Raw genomic sequence first — 22,402 nt, 5'->3', positions numbered from 1 at the left:
GGAGGAAGAACAGGCACAGCATGTTTCATCCGATGGATCTCTCCAAGACTATGATTTAGAAGAAGATATTGAAGTAACATCTCCTCCCAGACAAGAAGAAGTAGTACACAAAGAAATTCAAGTTCAAGAGACAAGATCAAATATCCCAGATTGGTTGAAGGAAAGATTGACTAAGGTGATCGTAATTGAGGACGAGGACAGTGCAATCGATCTAGAGAGCCTCGTTGGACGTTCACATGTGACAACAGAGAAGAAGGCTACAAAGATGTCCAAGATGATTCGAGATGAGACTGGATCTAGAAAACTGCAGATAGCTACACCGGCGGCAGACAAATATGAGGGTGAGATCCTAGCAGAGGACTATCATATACAGACTATTGAGTTAGGACCATCCACAGCAGAGCAGACTTTAGATGATGCCACCGACACATTTGAGGCATTGAAGGATAAGTTTAGAGAAGAAGTAGAAAAGAATAGAAAGCTTGAGAGAGAGGTCGGTGCATGGAGAACATATTTCAGTCACATCAATGAACCTTTGGGACGTCAGGATCCAGTTAGATCGCCATTGCAGGCATTGCCCCTTCAATCAATCAATGAAGCAGAAAGATTCAGGAATATGGTCCAGCGTACATGTAATTGGATGGATAGATCTCACACGGTGGCCATTGAGTTTATTACAAGGATGTCGAAGATCACCCACCAGGCTATCCAAGTCCTTGAGATAATCCACAGACTGATGGCAACAGTAGCTGCATTTGCCCATACCAAAGACGTTGTCATTCCTGTCTTGAAAGTTATAAGACATACATCCAGAAGAATTTTAGCACAAGAGAAGATCTTGGAAGGCGATTCTCACAGTTTGTTTCAGTGGTCAACCTTACTCCATATAAAGAGTGTTCTCTTTGAGGACATCAGTGTTAGATGTGGTCAAGTTGAGGAGGTGATCAATCCGATCCAGGACAGAGTATTTGCGGTACTTCGTACCATTCTTGGCAGAAGGATCGAGGTCGAGACAGATGTGGATTTACAAGAGTTTGAGGATAGAATCACTATCATCTTTCGCAAGGACGCAGATGTTACAGATGAGCAGTATGATCAGATGTATGCCACCATGCTCCTGATTGATAGAACAAAGGAACTTGAACCTACTTGGGACACAGCTCTTCTAGATGCATTTGATCAGGTTATCCACTTAGAAGAGAGTATCAAGAATCTTCCCGAGATTCCAATCACAGAAATCGAAGGAATTGTGACAAAATTCATTGCATATGCTAAGAAGGAAAATTGGAAAGGGAATAAGATTCTAGATGAAAGGTTGTTACAGATGACATGACATCTTATTTCTCATTGGTTGATACCTCCTAGATTTTTGTGCCAAATTTAATATTTGGCTATGTATTTAATATTGTTCAGTAAAAAGGAGGTCATTTGTAACAAACCCTAATTAGGGTTTAGGTGTCATGATCTTGTCCGTTGATTTACTTTCAATCTGGACCTTTCATTGTAATTGGGGATGCTATTTATACCCCCATTTTCATTTCATTTGTAATAGAATAGTCAATAGAGAAATAGAGAATAGAGTTGAGAGATTAGAATTGTAAGCAATTTTTATTTTGTAGCAAGATTGAGTCTTGAAGAGAGAGGTTCAAGCAATTGTTGTATATGATGACTTGGAAATCAATAAAATATTGAAGATATGGTGTTTTGTTGCAAGTTTCTTAAGTTATCTTCATGGTTGTTGGATGTACTTGAATCACGCTCAATCAAAGTAGTTTGTTAATTTGAAAGGCTAAGTGTGAGGTTTGATATTTGGTAGGATTCGCTATCCAAACCACTAGCTTCTTGCTGATTGTAGGAACGCCTTGCGTGGTCGACTGGAAAACATTTTTGAGTCCTTAACCTTCAAGCATTTTCGCATCTAGGATATGTACCTTCGTAGTAGTGTCCTTGGTCTTTGATGCATTGAACACCATTATTACCTTAGAAGATCGCACTAGTTTCAGTTGAGTTGTTATCTTATGGCAAAATTGAAATTGGTTGAGTCTTGCCGAATCTCATTCATGCTAAGTCGTTCATAGGATTAGATTAGATTAGATTTACTCAAACCCTGTCCTTTTTCCTTTTTTTTTTTTTTTTTTGAAAGTTCCTTTTAGATTAGTAAAACCTTCGAACTATTGAATCCGTAAGAAGCGTTGAAGGAAACAGCAAATCACATCATACCACTAAAAAGCTTGTCCACACGTGGAGACCCCACTAAAAGAACCTTGGAGTCCACCTAACTGATCCTTTTTGCAGATCTTCAGCAGTTAGAGACTATTTTCTCAAGAGAGGATAAGATGCCTAATGGTATTTGTATGATTGTGTACAAAATACACGTCAACAAGGCCGCCAGGTAAGCGATTTGTTTTAAGGCTTTTGTGTCCACTATCATTCCCCATTATTTGACAGTGGATAAAGACTTTTAAAATTTAATTTTATAGTTTTAAGTTTTAATAAAACTCAAAATACATGTCGTAGAGGCTAGATATTAAAAAACTAGATTCTCAGATTTTATCATGATTTATTAATAATTATGTAATTTGAAACTTCTGAGAATCTAGTTTTTTAATTTCTAGCCTACAGGGCATGTATTGCCACCAGTACCATTCTATTTTAATTTTTATTCGCAATGAATCTTTTAGCATCTGATATATTATGATAGAAATGTCTGATTTTATTTTATTTTTTGTATTTTATAAGTTCATTCAAAGAGTCTGATTTTTTTTTATTTTTTGTATTTTATCAGTTCATTCAAAGAATCAAAATAAAAAACAATGAGCAGCGGTTGGGGTGACAGTAGTAGTGACAATGAAGTGGAAGTTGTTGGTGGAAATGCAAATGGAAGTGCTGAGAAAAGTAGTGTGCAGTAACCTAGCATATTAAATGCCCTTCAAAAATTAGGGAAACATATGCAAAGGGCCCTTTTAATAAAAACAAACCTCTTCTCCAATATGTTACACCTAGGCCTAGGGGTGAAAAAAAAAAAAGTTCGGGAGGGAGTAAGGTGTGGGATTGTCATGTTTGTTTGAAAGAATTTAGGAGCAGCTACACAAGGGTAAAATCACTTTTTGGGTATTCTAGGACATGGGGTCATACCTTGTCCAAACTTAATAGATGAGGAGAGGATAGAGTGTCATAGATTGCATATGCAGGCAGAAATGGGGTAACAAGGTGTGGCAATACGGACACCTTCTTTTGAATCTTCACAAACATCTAGGCCTATGGCATCCACTATTGGTAGTAGTAGTCAAATGGAGACAAGAGGAAAGAGGAAGATGAGTAGTGAGAAGGAAGGGGTCAGTAGAAGCTTTGTTTAATACACAAGGAGGTGAAGCTATAGAGTCATCCATTGGTAGATTCTTTTTTGCTAATGTCATTCCATTTCATGTGGCACGTTCCTCTTACTTCAAACAAATGGTCAAAGATATAGCCACTTTCGGTCCCACATTCACACCCCCTAGAGATCATAAGCTACAGACTACTCTCTTAGACAAAGAGTATTCCAAGGTTAATGGGTTAATGGAGGATATGAAACGAACTTGGATGAGGACTGGTTGCTCTATTGTAATGGATGGGTGGACTGATGTTAGACATTGGCCACTCATCGATATCATTGTCACATTCTCTCCGGGTTCTTATTTTCTGAAAGTTGTGGATTGTTCAAGGAAGCGTAAGGACGCAAAGTTTCAGTTTGGCATTTTGAGAGATGACATAGAGGAGGTTGGGGCTGCTAATGTTGTATAGGTGATCATTGATTCAGCACGTGTGTGCAAATCAGTAGGTTTGATGGTGGAGGGTGCTTACAAGCACATCTTTTGGACCCCATGTTGTGTTCATGCATTAAAAGACACAGGAAAAATAGATTGGGTGAAGCAAGTGGTGGCAGAAGCTAGAGAGATTCAAATGTTCATTCGCAACCACCACACCTCGCTTTCTCTCTTTAGATCATTTTCAAAGGAGTTCCTCAAACCTGTTGAAACAAGGTATGCTAATGCCACTTAATTTTGGATCAAACTTCCAATTTTATATTTTAATTCTCATTGAATAAAATATAGATATGCTACTTAATTTTTTTATTATTTTAATGAATGTAGGTATGCCGCTTACTTCATCTTGTTGGAGAGGATGTTTGAGGTGCATGATCTTCTACAGTTGATGGTGGTGAATCATGAGTGGGCTAGATGGCGGGAATCAAACTCTACTAAAGGAAAATCTGCCAAACAAAATATTCTTGACGATAATTAGTGGTCCACTGTGCGGTAAGACATCGCTGATTTCAGTATTAAATAGTTGATTGTTTTAAAAATTAAATATTATATTGCTGATTTTTATATTGTCATTTAAATATTTTGAACTTTGCACTTGCAGATATGTTTTCTCTATCATCTCACCTATTGTAGAAATCATCAGATATGCTAATATAGACTCTCCTAGTCTTGGAGAGAGATATGAAACATTTGACAATATGCTTTCGAAGATTAAGTAGACAATTTTGGCTAAGGATCTTATGTTATTATGAGGATCCAGTTATTACTGAGAGGGGAGATAAATCAATAATAAAACAAATCTGCAACACTTTCCAGAATTGTACCGGTAATAACTCAAACATTCTTCTAAGCTGATTTAACAAACCATTCACACGAGTGTTCATCAATATGCAAACAAAGTAAAGATATCAAATGCACAAATCAACAATGCATCCACCACATGAACACAGAGATTTTTGACGTGGAAACCCAACTAGAAAAACCATGCTGGGAATTAACACCCACAATATCTATTTGCAGTCTTTTGAAATGCGCCTGGTTAAGAGATTACCATATGCTCGGTTAAGAGAAAACCCTGTTAGGAGTCACCCGGTCAAAGGATTTTGCCTCAGCCTTGTTAGGAGCTGTACTCTGTTAAGAATAACCTTGTTAGAGGATTTCAAACTCAAGTTAATGAGCCACCCGGTGAAAGGATTTACAATATCAAACCTCTTAGGATCTACCGAGTTAAGGGATTTCAAACTGTTGTAACTGTTAGGGAACAACAGAGAAAATGATCTTATTACAACACTTCCTTGCTTGCTAGTACAAATCCATTTCAGCACAACTCTGCTACACACATGCAGACACTTCAAACTGGTTCGGCAATACCTTCTTCTCAAACCACCGACACAGAATTTCTTCTCCAACTAGCCCTATATACACTTTTTAGTTAGGGAGGCTAAAAACCCTAATTACATCAACAAGATATAATGAATTTACATTTAGCGTGGCAAAACACTCCGCCAAAATACATTACAGATCATTAAAACAAATTTCTAGATGATTTCCACCATTGAATGATCATTGCACATCGATTTGATAAGCAATCAAACCCTTGTTTCATTCTTGTAAGTACTTAGTTGTTTCCCAAGAAATTTGATCCTTGTACGCGCTCAAATACCATCTTATCATTACACGCGGATTATGACATGTCATCACTAAGATATGATCATGATAAGATCTACCACCAAACCTTAAATCATTACCGGTTAGAGATCTGATACCGGTATTCATTATTCTTCACAGTTCCAGTTCACCAAACTTGATGCGATTTCAATCACAGACTCATGCCAATGTTATGAACATATATTTTGAACCCCAACACCTGAATCAACTCAGATTTTCCAAGTAGCTTCTCCTTCTCTCCTCTGCTAGTTTTGCATTCGGTCAAACTAGTTGACATCAATGACAACATATACTTGATCGTATCAACTTTATCGGTCATCTTCTCATCTCATCATCATCTCCATCAGTTATGCCAACAATCTCCCCATTTGGCATTGATGGCAACACCAAAAGCTCACCATGCAAAACAGGAACTCTAAGTGTTAAAACTGTTGTACTGATCTTTTCTTCTTCTATTATATTTCACATGTTCTTCTCCCTTCACCAGTTCTTCTCTTTCTGCTCTTCACTGTTCTTCTCCCCCTTTACTTTTCTTCTCCCCCTTTGACAACAATGCCAAAGGTGCAAAGTGTCAAATTCATCTTTTGTTGCTATTGTTCTCTTCATCTCTGCTGCTCCCCCTGAGGGGCAGCCCTTTTCTCATCAATCCACAGTGAAAGATCTTCAATTAGTCCACTGGATTGATGCTACAACAGCATCTTAGTTGACCTTCTGTAGGGATATAACCCCTAGCTTGCCTCTAAGATACTCAAAGGTTGCTTTAGACAATGGCTTAGTGAAGATGTCACCCAACTGCTCCTTGCTTGACATATGATCCATCCCGACTTTCGTTTCCTGCACTCTTTCTCTCAGATAATGATACTTCAGTTCAATATGCTTTGTTCTAGCATGCAATACAGGATTCTTTGAAATGTTTATTGCACTTGTATTATCACAATATATGACCACCGGTTCTGTCATATTCTCCTTGAATCCTTCTAGTACATGTCTCATCCATATTGCTTGAGTACAATTCATAGATGCAGCCACATACACTGCTTTTGTTGTAGACTGAGAAATGCAACTTTGTTTCTTACTAGTCCAGGATACCAGTCTTCCTCCTAGAAAGAATGCACCACTGGTTGTGCTCTTCCGGTCATCTACATTACTTGCCCAATCAACATCTGTGAACACTTTCAAAGAGAAGTTTCCTTTGTATGGATACCATAATCCATAATCAATAGTTCCTCTAAGATACCTAAAAATTCTCTTCACTGCCACCATATGAGTATCTTTAGGACTTTTCTGATATCTAGCCACTATACCAACTGCATGAGCAATGTCCGGTCTGCTATGAACAACATAGTGTAGTTTACCAATCATTGATCTATACTCAGTTTCATCCACTGGATCTGAATCATCTTCCTTGGATAATCTGCAACCAGTAACCATGGGGGTTCCAACCGGTTTATAGTCTTCCGTTCCAAAGGTTTTCAATACCTCCTTCACATATTTGGACTGGCTGATAAAGATTCCTCCTTTCATCTGTTGGATCCACAAACCAATGAAAAATTTGATTTCACCTATCAAAGACATTTCAAATTCTTTTTTCATTTCTTCTGCAAAAGTTAAACTCATGTCATAATCTCCTCCAAATATGATATCATCTACAAACACTTTTGCAATCAATAGCTTGTCTCCATCTGTCTTCAAGTAAATGTTGTTGTCCTCACTGGTTCTTTGAAATCCAATCTTTATCATGTGTGAATGGAGTCTCTCATACCATGCCCTTGGAGCTTGCTTTAATCCATATAAAGCTTTATGAAATTTGCACACCATGTCCTTGTCTTCAGTCAATGCAAACCTATCCGGTTGTTCAATGTAAATCTCTTCTTCTACAATTCCATTAAAAAATGCAGACTTGACATCCATTTGGTATACCTTGAATCCTCTGAATGCTGCAAATGCAAGTAGCATTCGTACTCCTTCTAGTCTAGCAACCAGTGCAAAGGTTTCTCCATAATCCTCACCTTCTTCTTGTGCATATCCTTTGCAATCTAGTCTAGCCTTGTTTCTAACCACTTCACCATCTTCATTCAATTTGTTCCTGAAAACCCACTTAGTACCAATCACATTTTTATCAGTTGGTTTGGGGACAAGTGACCAAGTGTTGTTCTTCTCTATTTGATCAAGCTCCTCCTTCATAGCCTTTATCCAATCATCATTCTTGAGAGCTTCCCTCACCGTTTTAGGTTCAATTTTGGAAATCAGACAAGCACTTTCTCTGATCTTTCTTTTTGTTTGTACTCCAGCATTCCTATCTCCAATTATCTGATCTGCAGAGTGATTCAACTTTACATATCTAGGTATAACCGGTTCCGATGTAGAAGCCTCTTCTTCTTCTTCCTCTTCTTCCACCGGTTGAGTAGCATCCTCCGCATTATTCTGCTCAACATTATTTTGAACTTTCGGTTCAATGATCACTAGCTTTTGTTCATCTACTGCATCAGACTTGCTAGTATCATCAGATTTGTCAGAATACTTATCAATTTTCACATTAACACTTTCCACAATCTTCTTGGTTCTTTTGTTAAAGCACTTGAATGCTTTGCTCTTAGTTGGGTAACCAAGGAAAGTTCCTTCATCACTTTAGGATCAAACTTTCCGGTATACTCATCTCTCTTTATGTAACACCTACTGCCAAAGACTTTCAAATGACTAACATTAGGAGTATGACCATACCATAATTCATAGGGAGTTTTGTCACTACCTTTCTTAACCAATATCCGGTTCATTGTGTATGTTGTAGTGCTGACTGCTTCTCTCCAAAATATTTTAGGTACATCCCCTTGTATCAACATTGTTCTTGCTGCTTCAACTATAGTCTGGTTCCTCCTTTCTGCAATCCCATTCTACTGTGGTGTCCTTGGTGCAAATAGTTGTCTCTTAATTACATTCTCATCACAGTATTTCACAAATTCAGCTGATGTGAATTCTCCACCCCAGTCAGATCTCAGGCACTTTAGGTTCTTACCGGTTTCTTTCTCCACTAAAGCTTTGAATGCCTTAAACTTGCTGAAAGCATCAGACTTCTCCTTCAAAAATGTAACCCACATCATTCTTGAATGATCATCATTAAATATCATGAAATATTTATCACCATGAAAACTTCTAGTCCTCATAGGACCACATAAATCAGTGTGCACCAAATCTAAAATATTTTCAGAAGAAAATGATTTGCTTTTGAAAGAGGAAGTAGTCATCTTACCCAAATGACACTCCTTACAAATCACATTGTCTGGTTTGACTAGTTGTGGCATACTTCTAACCATACTTGACTTGCTGACCTTGACCAAATTATCAAAATTTACATGACAAAATCTTCAATGCCATAGCCAACTATCCTCAATTTTTGCAACCAAACAACTGTTGACATTAGTGTTCAGATGGTATAAGTTACCTTTTGTCTGTTTACTGGCAGCAGTCAGTTCACCTTTGCTTCCTGAAATCCTACACACTCCATTCTTGAACTCAAGATGATAACCTTTATCATTCAGCTGACCAACACTCAACAAGTTATGTGTCAATCCTTTAACCCAATACACATCATCAGCATTACTTTTTCCATTTAAGGAAATTGAACCTTTACCTTTTACCATGCATGGTGTATTGTTGCCATTTCTCACTACTCCACCATCAAATTCTTCAAGTGAGATGAACTTGTTCTTGTCACCGGTCATGTGGTGTGAGCAACCACTATCAATGACCCACTCATCGCTGCTGTCAATATGGGACACTAAAGCTTTCTTGTCAAAGAGATCTTCCTTAACTGCTACAAAAACAATTTCCTCATTATCTTCATCCTTTGATTCCTCATCGGTAACACCTTCATCTACTGCAACATAACATTGTTTCTTACCTTTTCCCTTAAACTTTCTAAACTTTTCTTTCTGATCGTTGTTAGGACAATTAGCAGCAATATGTCCTATTTTGTTACATGAGAAGCACTTAAGAGGAAGCTTGTGTTTGTACTTACCGGTGCCTCTAGGAAGTTTCTTTCCCAATAAAGCCTCAATTTCCATCAAATTATGTTCATGATCCCCTTCTTCATTACCACCGCCATGATGATTTGACCTATATTCATGGTTATGATAGATATTGTTTTCTTTTCTTACCGGTGCATTAGATACTGATGCTTTGAAAGCAGATTCTACTTTAGGTACACTATTGTCAAAGCTATTCAATTCAAAAGCAGTAAGCTTGCCTATCAATGAATCAATTGTAACTTTATCTTTGTTGGCTGACCTCAATTCTTGGATAGAAGATACTCTAATAGCATAAGCAGGCAGTAAGGTTCTAAGCATCTTACTTACCACTGTGCCTTCTACTATGGTTCCACCAGCACTTTTGATTCCTCCAACTACTTCTTTTATTCTTTGTTCGTACTACGTCATGTTCTCACCTTCCATCATCCTCATGTCATCAAACTTGCCTCTTAGGCTTTCTTCTTTAGCTTTTTGCACATGCTCATCAACACCATTAATCAACTTCAACTTTTCCCATACTTCATAAGCAGTTTCTATACCATGAACATCAATATACTCAAAATTAGAAAGAGTACTTACAATGGCTTCCAATGCTTGAACATTCTCCTGTTGCTCCTTGAGTTGATCTGCAATCAGAGTACCAGTAGGAGATGTGTACTAATTAACCACATACTGCCAGAACTATGGCCCCATAACTTTGATGTAGATTTTCATTCTATCGCTCCAGATTCTGTACTTATCCTTTGTGAACTTAGGACCCTCCTTCTTCATCATCTTGGATCTTTACCTCAAGCGGTTAAGTTTCTGCACAAAGAGGACCTAGTGCTCTGATACCAATTCTTATTATGAGGATCCAGTTATTACTGAGAGGGGGTGAATCAGTAATAAACCCAAATCTGCAACACTTTCCAAAACTGTACCGATAACAACTCAAACAATCTTCTAAGCTGATTTAACAAACCATTCACTCAAGTGTTCATCAATATGCAAACAAAGTAAAGATATCAAATGCACAAATACACAATGCATCCACCACACGAACATAGAGATTTTTGACATGGAAACCCAACTTGGAAAACCAAGATGGGAATTAGCACCCACAATATGTATTTGCATCATTTAGAAATGCGTCTGGTTAAAGGCCTAGCCCAGTTAAGAGCTTACAATATGCCCGGTTAAGAGTGGACCCTTTTAGAAGTCACCTGGTCAAGGGATTTTGCCTCAACCCTATTAGGAGCTCTACCCTGTTAAGAGTAACCTTGTTAAAGGATTTCGAACTCAAGGTAATGAGCCACCGGTGAAGGGATTTACAATATCAAGCCTGTTAGGATCTACTCGGTTAAGGAATTTCAAACTGTTGTAACTGTTAGGGAACAACAGGGCAAGTGATTTGATTACAACACTTCCTTGCTTGCTAATATAGATCTATTTCAGCACAACTCTGCTACACACATGTAGACACTTCAAACTGGTTCGGCAATACCTTCTTCTCAAACCACCGACACAAAATTTCTTCTCCAACTAGCCCTATATACACTTTTTAGTTAGGGCGGCTAAAAACCCTAATTACATCAACATGATATAATGAATTTACATTTAGCGTGGCAAAACACTCCGCCAAAATACATTACAGATCATTACAACAAATTTCTAGATGATTTCCACCGTTGAATGATCATTGCACATCGATTTGATAAGCAATCAAACCCTTGTTTCATTCTTGTAAGTACTTCGTTGTTTCCCAAGAAATTTGATCCTTGTACGCGCTCAAATACCATCTTATCATTACACGCGGATTATGACATGTCATCACTAAGTTATGATCATGATAAGATCTACCACCAAACCTTAAATCTACCGGTATTCATTCTTCTTCACAAAGTTCATAACAATCAATTATAAATGTGTTTTCCAGTTCACCAAACTTGATGCGATTTCAATCATAGACTCATGCCAATGTTATGAACATATATTCTGAACCGCAACACTTGAGTCAACACAGGTTTTCCAAGTAGCTTCTCCTTCTCTTCTCTACTAGTTTTGCATCTGGTCAAACTAGTTGACATCCATGACAACATATACCTGATCATATCAACTTTACGGGTCATCTTCTCATCTCATCATCATCTCCATCAGTTATGCCAACATCCTACTTTGGGGTTCTATGAGAAACATATTAGGCTCATTGTGACACGAAGGTGGAACATAATGAACACCCCGCTTCATATGGAAGCCTATGCAATGAATCCCAAATGGTATGCACCAAGGGATGGAAGGGTGCCTCCATGTGATGATGATGAGGTTTTAGATGGGTTCACGCGGGCCATTGATAAGATATATACAAAGGAGCAAGCTTCCATACTTCGTGTACAATATCTTGAATTCACAAATCTTCGTGGTCCTACATTGAGTAAACCACGGGCGAGGTTGGACATAGCTATATTAGCCCAAAGAGACCCTATTGGATGGTGGACATGGCATGGGAGGGATACACCACAATTGAAATTGCTTCCCACTCGCCTACTTCAACAGGTTGCTAGTTCCTCTGCTGCAGAGAGGCATTGGTCCACATATGGCTTTATCCACTCCATCAAGAGAAATAGACTTACCTCTAGATGAGCGGAGAAGCTAGTGGTCATCCATAGTGCTCTTCGACTTCAGGATCGATAGACTCCAGAGTATCAGCAGACTCCATCTTTATGATGGGATGTTGATCCCAAAGATGTGGCCCAGGTTGATGAGGAGGAGACACTAGAGGGATTGGTTGGGATCCCATTGTATGAGGTGGACATGGACTGTGATAGTGACAGAGACTCAGGGGGCTCTAATTTCGATGCAATGTTAGGAGATGCAGTTTAGGGGCAGCATTATACTTTGTTTTTTTGTATTTACTATTTTGATTTTTAGATCGTAATTGACAATGAAACCATATGGCAGCAGTGTAGCCTTTAGGCATTTTGTATGTTATTTCTTTAATATCTATCATGATATGCATATTGACAATGTGAATGAATTGAAATTCTGAATTGTGAATGCAAATTGAGCACTGACAATGTTCTATGTTCAAAATTTAAATTCTAAAATGTTTTCATAGTATCATACACATGCTATATCCATGTTTTCATATGAACATTAAGAATTTTCCTATATATTTTACATTTTCCTTATGTTTTATATAGCCGTCCCCTTTGCCGTCCCCCCATCCCCAAATTTGGCAAAAAAAAATTGTCATCTCGGAAACTTGTCCCACCATCCCCATCCCAGAAACTTGGGGTGACGTAGCAAATCAGTTTGCATGCTATTCTAAGCTAAGTCTTTTGCATAATTAGATGTCACTAGAGAACTTTAATGCTGGTCTCTAGTCTTCTTTTGAGGTTGACCTGTAATTTGTTACTTAACAACTGTTGCGTCAAACTGATACTAGTAAGACCTCCTTTCCACATTTTGTTAAAAGATCTTATCTGCTCAATATCATTCATATTTTATTTTTATAAGCAATCCCTAACATTTTGTGGAAATGTTACTCCTGCAGCTACTCCCTAACATATAAATAAAAACATGCAATCTAGAGGGCTCTAGCAGAGCTAATGAGGGGATTACATTAAGTTTTATTCAAAAAATGAGAACTATCTCGCTATCCTTGGGTCAATTAAACATTCTTGCTACATGCCTCAAGAATGCTAACAAGTATTCTCATTCTCATGTTAGTTGGAACTTTCTATGTGCCAATTTGAATACCATACTCAGATATGAGTCATACTAAACATTCTGATTCAAAATGTCACAATGTTATGAGTTGTGTGTAATTTTGTTTTCCAGAACTGTTTGAACTCTATATGTGTCATCTGCTCTACCTTTTTCTTAGCCTAAACTAAAATATCATCTAGCAATATCTCTTAACCAGCACCACAATCATAGCATTAACTTTTCCTCATATAAGATTGAATGATCCAATAATACCTGTTGTGGAAAATCGCCATTCTGCATCTGTGAATTAACAAGCGAAATTGCTGCACGGTGAAGAACTTCTGGTTCTCTTTTAGCCTGATTTAATACCAAACACAAAAAAAGTCAAATTTTAGTACTACTTTAAAGCAAGTTATTTCCAATTATTGGCAGCAAGGCAATTAAAGATTCCTGTGTTGGCAATCAAACAGACATGTCCAATTATTGGGTGCTTAAAAATTTTCATTTGAGATTCATAGTAAATAACCAATACAAAAGCTATAGTTGATAAAAAAACATAGTGTTGCTGAGAGACCGGTAAAAAACTTTTCATTTAAGATTCCTAGTAAACAGCCAATAAACAGCTATAATTGATAAAGTGAAAGTGCAGTGTTGCCAAGAGACTGGTACGGTGGATAACTTTAGTACCAGTGCATCTTAAAAATAAAAAGGAGACAGGTACTCTATACATATCATTTGAAAGTAAAAATAAAAAACAAATTAATAAATATTAAAATGAATAATTTTGAAGTTCAAATTTAGTTATCTTAAATACATCTATCTAAAAAATGCTAAGAAATATCACTCTCGAAATATTTTACAATTATTTAAGAGTTATTTTATTTAATTTACATTGTTTATTAAAAAACTAATTATATTTATTTAAATTGGTGTTTTTTACTTAAAAAAATATTTTATTTCTGTTTAGAACTATTAAAGAATTCTTTTATTTTGTTTACTTTAAGAGCTATATTTATTTTATTTGCATTCTTTACTAATTATTTTATTTTATTTTGTTTAATAAATATTTGTAATATCCCTTGGTCAACTAGGAGTGGAAATTGATGATTTTCTTCCCAAGGAATATCGACAAACACTTTACGGTCAACCTTCCAACTTGCTGGTCTTACAATTTCAGACTGTTATATCTTATTAAAGAGACTGTTTGATGTCTTCAATGCTTAGGAATGAACACTTCCATGCATTAATTGACACTTGGACCTTTAACCAATGCATAAGGATGACTTTACCATATAATATGTGCACTTACAGCTGACTGAAATTGTATCAAACAGTTGGCATTAGACTGATTAAAAACTTCAGACTTCAATGGACACTGAAAAATTCTTGTTTTCACAATATGAATGATAAGGGATGACCAAACAATACTACTTTCCCAATGTAAGACCATATGGCATTTAAAGTGTTCACGAATTAATGGAACAGCAGTCTGACATAGTTACAAACAGTTGGCAAACATCTCCAGACAATGACACCAAGTGAGGCAGCCTTCTAATTGTTTATTTATGAGACCAATGGGCCTTACAACTTAAGCTGACTTACATCAATGCATTCATTACTGAGGCACAGACACTTTCAGATTTGTCTGAATACATATGACTGATATGAATCATTACAATCACTGAAAATTAACAATGTAAATTGGGTAATGAGAACCTGATGTATAACAGTGATGTCGGTAGCTATAACAGCAGTCAATGGACCCTCCAAATGTTGAAACGTGCCCCAAAGGATGCCGCCCTGTCTTCTGTAGGTGAATGTCTCAGAAATGACACTGTAGCTGCATCAAATGTCTCTAGATCTGCTTCTAACCTGATCGGATCTCACACCACATATAGCACCTAACTCCTTTGATGTTTTTGGAGCAATAACCAATGTCTTAAGGTGAAATCGATGGAGTTTGAGGGTGGTGGACCTGCCAAGGTTCGGGCCCTCCAAATTAATGATATGGGCTCCTAATCCCCCAACAGTTAGCTTCAAAACTATCGTCTTGGTTTCATATTCAATATGCAATCATTAGCCAACAAGTTCGATGCATAAATGGAGAGATATGAGTCAAAATCTGGGTCTGCTACTGTTCACGACACTGTAGCGACGGCACTGTTCATGACCACTGTTCATGTCATCTTCAATCTGAAAATCCTGCTAATCTGAAGCATAACCACCTGAAATCTTGCCAATAAGGTATTGTCAAAGTAGTCTTGCCCAAAATAGATGCATCAACAAGGTGATCTCCAAGTCTGAATATCTGAAGCACAATCACCCAAATCTGATATAAAACTTCAATGAGCTCAAGTGAGATGACTGAAATGTCACCTCCTCTATGCAACCCCTCGAGAGATCTTTCACCCTCCCAGTTATGCGATCAATGGGAGTTCCGTTCCCAAAGACCCTTAGTCTGCAGACACCCACTAGGTTCTACAAAACCAATTAATTCTTCAATCCAAAATCCAAGTCTGCTTTCCTTCTCCTACCCTCTTCTATTTAACCTTTTCCATAACCCATCATGAGACACCTTCTAGAAGGGGGTAAGTATACTTTATTTATTTTTAATAAGTGACTACTTAATTAATATTTTATTTTTATACTTTAGTCACTTTTAATTAAATTAATTAAATATAAAGTCACTTTTTAATAATTAATTTATTTTAATGACTTTATAAGAAATTAATTTAATTAATTTCTCCTTATTACTCCTATTAGCCAAAAGGTTAAAATCGAGGACATTACAATCCGCCCCTCCTGAAATTGCTTTTCCCCAAGCAATCACTGCTGCTCAACCAAACATCCTGTAGAATAACACCACCTAGATCCCAAATGAAAAACTGTGTAATGTCCCTGTCAACATGCTAAATCTCCTGTGACGTCAACTGTATCTGTAACTGTATCTGTAATTCATACCTCCAAACTCATCTCTAGCTCCTATTTCTTGAGTATCATTTATAGATGATTCCAAGGTATCATTATTCTCATGATGAAGTGAAGAAATGCATCTGCTGTCATCAATACACCTGTCATATTCTTCAATTTTCACAAGTACATCTCTCTTGGAATTTCCATCCTCATCACTAGCACTTGGCAATCCAGCACTTGGAGTCTCATCTTCACAATTTCCCCCATTTATATGAGCAGCAATCTCATAAGAATGAGGAGGTAAGCAGCTGTTGTCCAAAATCAAAATTGTACCCTTCTCTTCGTTGCTTCCTTTAGAAGAATCATCATTAATTGGCATCATATAAGTGGCTGCTATTACATTGTTATTTTCAGGCATTTCCCCATTAGTTGATGACACATGAACTTCATTTTCTTTAACCATCCTCTCATCCATACATTTGTGATTCAGCTCCCACGGACCTCTACAAGTGAAGAATAGACCTTGTCTTCTCATTTCATTCCTGCTTATACCATGCTCTTGTCTGAATGCTTTCCCATGATCACTTGTAGGTTGAGAAATTTCCTCCCTTTCGATTTCCCAAACCTTCTTAGAAATCCCTGTTTTGCTTCTGGATCATTCATCAAAGCTTGCAAGTTTCTTATCAAATCAATAGTGGATTTGTCGAAATCCATCTTCTCTCTGTACCTCCCCAACAAGATGGCAGGCAACCACTCTGATACCACTGTAGTATCCCCTGTAACAGTATGACTAAAGATACAAGGAATATTTGCAAACAACTGGCAATTTAACCAAATTTATACCTTGCTGATGTGTAGTCTCAGAATTTTCAGAGTGTTGTAGGGCTCAACAACCACATGATTCATGTGAAAGAACATTCACATATGGCTGCTTAATGAATATATGATAACCAAGCATGCATAAACAACCAAATTTTGAAGTTTTCACTCCAAATTGGACTCAAAATCAAACTCTTAAGCTAACTGTCATTCTGTCAAACAGTTGGCATGTGTCCTCAGCATATAATGGAAAGTTGACTCAAGCAACTCCTAGCTCTCTTATTCACATGATGAATCACAATACATTTCAATAGACAGTTATGATTAAGATTGCTAATCAACAAGAACATTGATCGTTATTATTCAGATTTTTGTGTACATAAGAGTCTGCAGAAACACACAAGCTCATGGACTGAAAACACTTAATTTAAACAAGTTAATTAGAACCTGATTCAGGACACCTTCAAGGAACATTCACGGTCTATTGTCTTGACCTATTTATCATGTCCAATTAGCCTTCCCTAAGCCACCCCTGCTGCTGCATTCTCAGTCTGAACCGTAGGGGATAGATAGCCTCAAATCGCCAAGGAACTTCTCCAAAGTGTTCGCTCAATACACCAAGTAAGATCGCCTTTGAGTTGTATGGTTTATGACCCCATTTGAATACACTAGAAGCCAAAATCGAACATCATAACTGTCAGATCTGAATTCTGATTTGCAGATATTTTGAGGCTGATCCTCTTACAAATCACCACCAAATAGTCTCTTTGTATATCGCCCTTTTCCCTCTAACCAATCGCCAATTCCCTTGTGTGAAGCTAACAGCTTGCTTGAAGTATATACAAAAATCGAGGGTTTAATTCATGCCCAGGTCCGACTGATAACACATTAATATATATGCTGATTCTTATCACCCAAAAAAAACCTCAAATGAAAATCGCCTTGCCTCCCAATGAAATCGCTGTCTTTAATATGAATTCTGATGCACAAATGGCAATGAATGAACAAGGTCATGGGTAGTATGATCTGCACTTGTCTGATTACCAGCTGTAACTAATTCGATTCACCTCCCAAAAGCATCAAACAGCATCAGTCTCTTCCTTATGAGAAGTCGCTGTCTTCCAAACACAAATAAGATGCATTCACCATTATCTATGAACCAAATCGTAGAAGTCTGAAAATCTGAAACAATCTGCCACAAATCTGATATAAAACTTCAATGAGCTCAAATGAGAGGACTGAAAGTACTCCTCACTCTCTAAGCAAATTTGTCTTCAAGAGAAGCCTTCACAAATTAGAAACCAATGTAGATTCCATCACGAACCTACTCCAAATGAAGAACTGGGATTTCGTCCAGCCCTTCTATCCAATCTGCTGAAGATTTGCGTCCTCAGAGATTCCACCAATGCCACGCATTAGTCATTTCTTCATATCCAAATCTCCAACCTCCTGATCACCTGACATCCTCTTCTATTTATCCTTTTTCATCACCCTTCACAAGGTTCCTTCTAGAAGAGGGTAGGTACACTTTATTATTTATTAGTGACTTTTTTATTATTTTAAATTTTATATTTTAGTCACTTTTTTTAATTAAATTAATTAAATATAAAGTCACCTTTTAATAATTTATTTATTTTAATGACTTTATAAGAAATTAATTTAATTAATTTCTCCTTATACCTCCTTTTAGCCAAAAGCCTAAAATCGGGGACATTACAATGTTATTTTAACTTAAGAGTTATTTTATAGTTTTAGGTTTTTTTTCAAATATATGTTGGCTATGTTTTTATTTTTATTTACATTTATCAAATGTCTTTATGACTAATTAAGAAATAAAGAAAAACAAAAATTAATTAATTAATACAGTTTAATATTAATGATTTAGAATTTAGAATTAAAATTAAAATTTAAAAAAATATTATTTAACTCTGAATTTTGAATATTAAATAAATTAATTAATATCTTTTAATTTTACCCATAAACTGTAAACTTTTAACTTATAATTTCATAAATTTATTTAATATTTACCATTCCTATAACATTTATTTAAAGTTAAAACACAAAATGTATAACTATTAGAAATCAGCACATATATATAAGTTAAGACCCATTTTTTGGAATGCCCCTTTTTTGGGTAAGGCAAGTAACAGCTATTAAAAAGAGGGAGAATTTAAAAAATATAGGAAATTCCAAGTATTCATTTAATATATCACACATTAATACATAACATTAGAGTTGAATTGAAATTTCACAGAGTTGACAAACAAATTAACAATATTTAATTGTTTTCATTATCAATGTACACATATATTATTTATAAGTTATGACAAAATGTTCAAAACTTCAAAGGCTACAAGTTTCAACTACAAATAACAAAAACATGGAAAGTATGCCACTGCCCCTAATCAGCATCTATTAACACCACTAAAATTGAAGTCTAAGTCACTACCACTATGAGGGGGTGCCTCATCCAATGGGACCCCAACCAAACCCGTTTGTGCCTCCTCTCAATTCAACCTAGCATGGCTCTATCTACCTTTGCCTCTAGTTTGTTAAATGTGTGACCACAAAGATTAGCAAATGCAAGCCATTGTTAGCAATGTAAAGTTGACTTCTCACTTGAATACATCTTTTAAAAGGCCTTTTATTGACTCTTAAATTCAACATCAAAAGGACACACTCTATTAATACTTTGGTGAATGCCATTTGGGATTTAGAGCAAAGGCTTCCTTCCATTCAAAGCAAGGTGTTCATAGTGAGCCTAACATGTTGCTCTGATAATCCCAAATTAGGATCCCTATCATAAATTATTTGCCTCATTTGTCCAAGCATGTGATAAAATGTCTTATAAGTCTCTCCAAGCCTAGGAGAGTCTATATCAAAATATATATTGACATCCACAATATGTGAGATAAAAAGAGCAAACATACGTACAAAAAAAATTCAAAAAATAATAAGATTGTAAAACTCAAATAACAAAAAGCAAATGCATATACAAAAATGAATAGCTAATTGCATAGACTCTGCTAGCATTGTCATACACTTAGACCTTGCTTCATCCTCCATAAACTATATATTAAAGTCTACATCCTCAACAGTCTTTGTTGGCAGCATTATTGTATATGAAAATACAACTAGTTAATTATGTGTAATTGTTTTGGTTAGTTGGCAACCAAGGGGTGGCAGTTGCAGTGCGACGGTTGGTGCTCACACCCCCTCGGTATCTTTATATATTTCAGAATGTAACTTGCAACACACTTATTATGAATGGAATAACATCTCTTATACTTGTCTGATATCTATGGCGTTATTATTCTGCATTACGTGCTTTAGGCACAAGTGGAGTGGGCTATTCGGATGCCCGTATTTCCTATCCGCGAGTATGAGGGTGCCCTACGGTTCATGGTGGATACCTTCAACAGGCACACATGCACCAGCACTTTTGAATACCTCGGGAGGGATGTTACCATATCCTTCAAAGCGAGGGACTTCACGAGGGTATTCGGCATTCCGGGCAGCCAGGGCAAGAAAATAGAATTGAAGGCTAAAAAGATGAAGCGGGAGGAGAAGGATCAGTGGATTAAATTAATCTCCAGGAACTTGACGACAACAAAGCTGGACAGCGTGGCTAATGCCACGAAGGGTCGGGGAATCCGTAAGACCTTTGTTGCAGAGGGCCACTGGCGGTGCATTATGGATGTCATCAAGAGCAGATTGACAGGGTCGGGTAGGGCATCGGACATCGCCCTCCCTCAGATTATGCTTATGAACGGGTTGATGAATGGCATCGTGTATGACTGGGCCGCGTTACTAGCAGAGCGCATGTATGATTTTTTGATGATGCAGCATTGCACATTCTATATGCCGCACTATGCTATAGGGTTGTTCCTGGAGGCCACGCGGGAAGCAGTGTCGGAGGCAGAGCTGGAGGTACGGCCACACGGATCGTTGGCAGTAGGTGAGCCTCCAATAATGTATTGGAGGCACTTGGACATTGGGCACTCTTCCGCGAAGCGGAAACGGGCGGTAGATACGGCCTCGGCTTCAGGGGAGCCTGACAGCGGGAGGGATTCCAGTAGCACAGAGGAATCAGAAGCGGAAGAGGAGGATGATAGCAGCAGGGCAACGGAGGAGCGGGTCCTGTTTGCCCCACCCCTGCTACCGATGGGCACGTCGTTGCCATCATCTGGAGTAGGTGGCACCTTTATTAAGGCCTTCGGACAGAGCCGCACGCCAGTTACACTTGGCCCCCTACAGCAACGGGTAGCATCACCGAGCCCAACCACGACGGCACTTATGGAGGACATGGCAGAGTCAGGGATAGAGGAGTCACCACATCGGGTTGACTGAATCATTATATGCATACTCTGCTTGGCTGATCACCAAGTCCCAAGTCTGACCATGCTGCTTAGTGAGACACCTTAGGAGATTACCCAAGGACCTATTGACCACCTCAGTCTGACCATCTGATTGTGGATGGTAGGCAGATGAAAATGAGAGTCTAGTACCCAACTTCTTCCATAAGGTTCTCCAGAAGTGACTCAAAAACTTAACATCCCTATCACTCACAATGCTAACTGGAAGTCCATGGATTCTTACTATTTCTTTGAAGAAAAGACCTGCAATATAGGTGGCATCATTTGTACTCTTACAAGGGATGAAGTGAGCCATTTTGTTGAACCTATCTACCACCACATAAACACTATCAAATCCTCTTGGTGTTCTTGGTAAACCCAACACAAAGTCCATGCTCAAACATTCCCAAGGCCTTTGGGGTATGACTAAGGGCTGATATAAACCTGTATTACTTGCTGATCCTTTTGCTCTCTGACATATGGCACATTGTTCAACAAATCTCCTTACTTCTGATTGCAACTTGGGCCAATAGTAGAACCGACTAACCTGCTCCATTGTTTTATCATTTAAAAAATGACCTCCTAGACCCCCTTGATGTTTCTCTTGAATGATGTTTTGTCTCATAGAGCATTGGGGTATACAAAGGAGATGTCCTTTAAACAACAAACCTTCCTGTATCATATACTCTGAGTAGGAAACATGAGAAGTGTTAGAAAAATCAGAACATGTAGCATATATATCAGCAAAATCTTTGTCTTCTTTGTAGAAATCTCTCAACTCCTCCAACCCCACACTATGCAATTTAATCTCTTGTATGGTCATGACTCTCCTATTGAGTGCATCAGCAACTTTATTTGAGGTGCCCTTCTTATGCTTGATAGTGAAGGTGTAAGATTGTAGGTATTCTACCCACTTGAGGTGCTTCTGATTCAACTTCTCTTGTCCATTGAGAAAACTAAGGGCATGGTTGTCAGTATAGACCACAAACTCTTTGGGCAGCAAGTAATGACGCCACTTCTTCAAGGCTTGCACCATGGCATACAACTCCAAGTCATACACAGAGTACTTTTGTTTTGCTTCATTCAACTTTTCAGAGAAAAAAGCTATGGGAAGACCCTCTTGACTCAA

General features: G+C 37.6%; 1 protein-coding gene across 3 annotated transcripts in view; it reads right to left on the bottom strand.

Moving 5' to 3' along the window:
* LOC131076472 (cycloartenol synthase 2) overlaps window positions 1–22,402 on the bottom strand; it is a 232,567-nt gene that overhangs the window by 38,319 nt on the left and 171,846 nt on the right. For all 3 annotated transcript variants that reach the window (XM_058013678.2, XM_058013676.2, XM_058013677.2), the window contains exon 18: window positions 13,460–13,543. In XM_058013678.2, the coding sequence (XP_057869661.2) occupies window positions 13,460–13,543 (84 nt within the window). The remainder of the gene's footprint in view (window positions 1–13,459; window positions 13,544–22,402) is intronic.

This window comes from Cryptomeria japonica, chromosome 5 (genome assembly GCF_030272615.1).
Source record: "Cryptomeria japonica chromosome 5, Sugi_1.0, whole genome shotgun sequence".
In the NCBI taxonomy this organism is placed as follows: domain Eukaryota; kingdom Viridiplantae; phylum Streptophyta; class Pinopsida; order Cupressales; family Cupressaceae; genus Cryptomeria; species Cryptomeria japonica.
The sequence above is the reverse complement of the archived record's forward strand: the minus strand, read 5'-3'. Positions and strand labels throughout refer to the sequence as shown.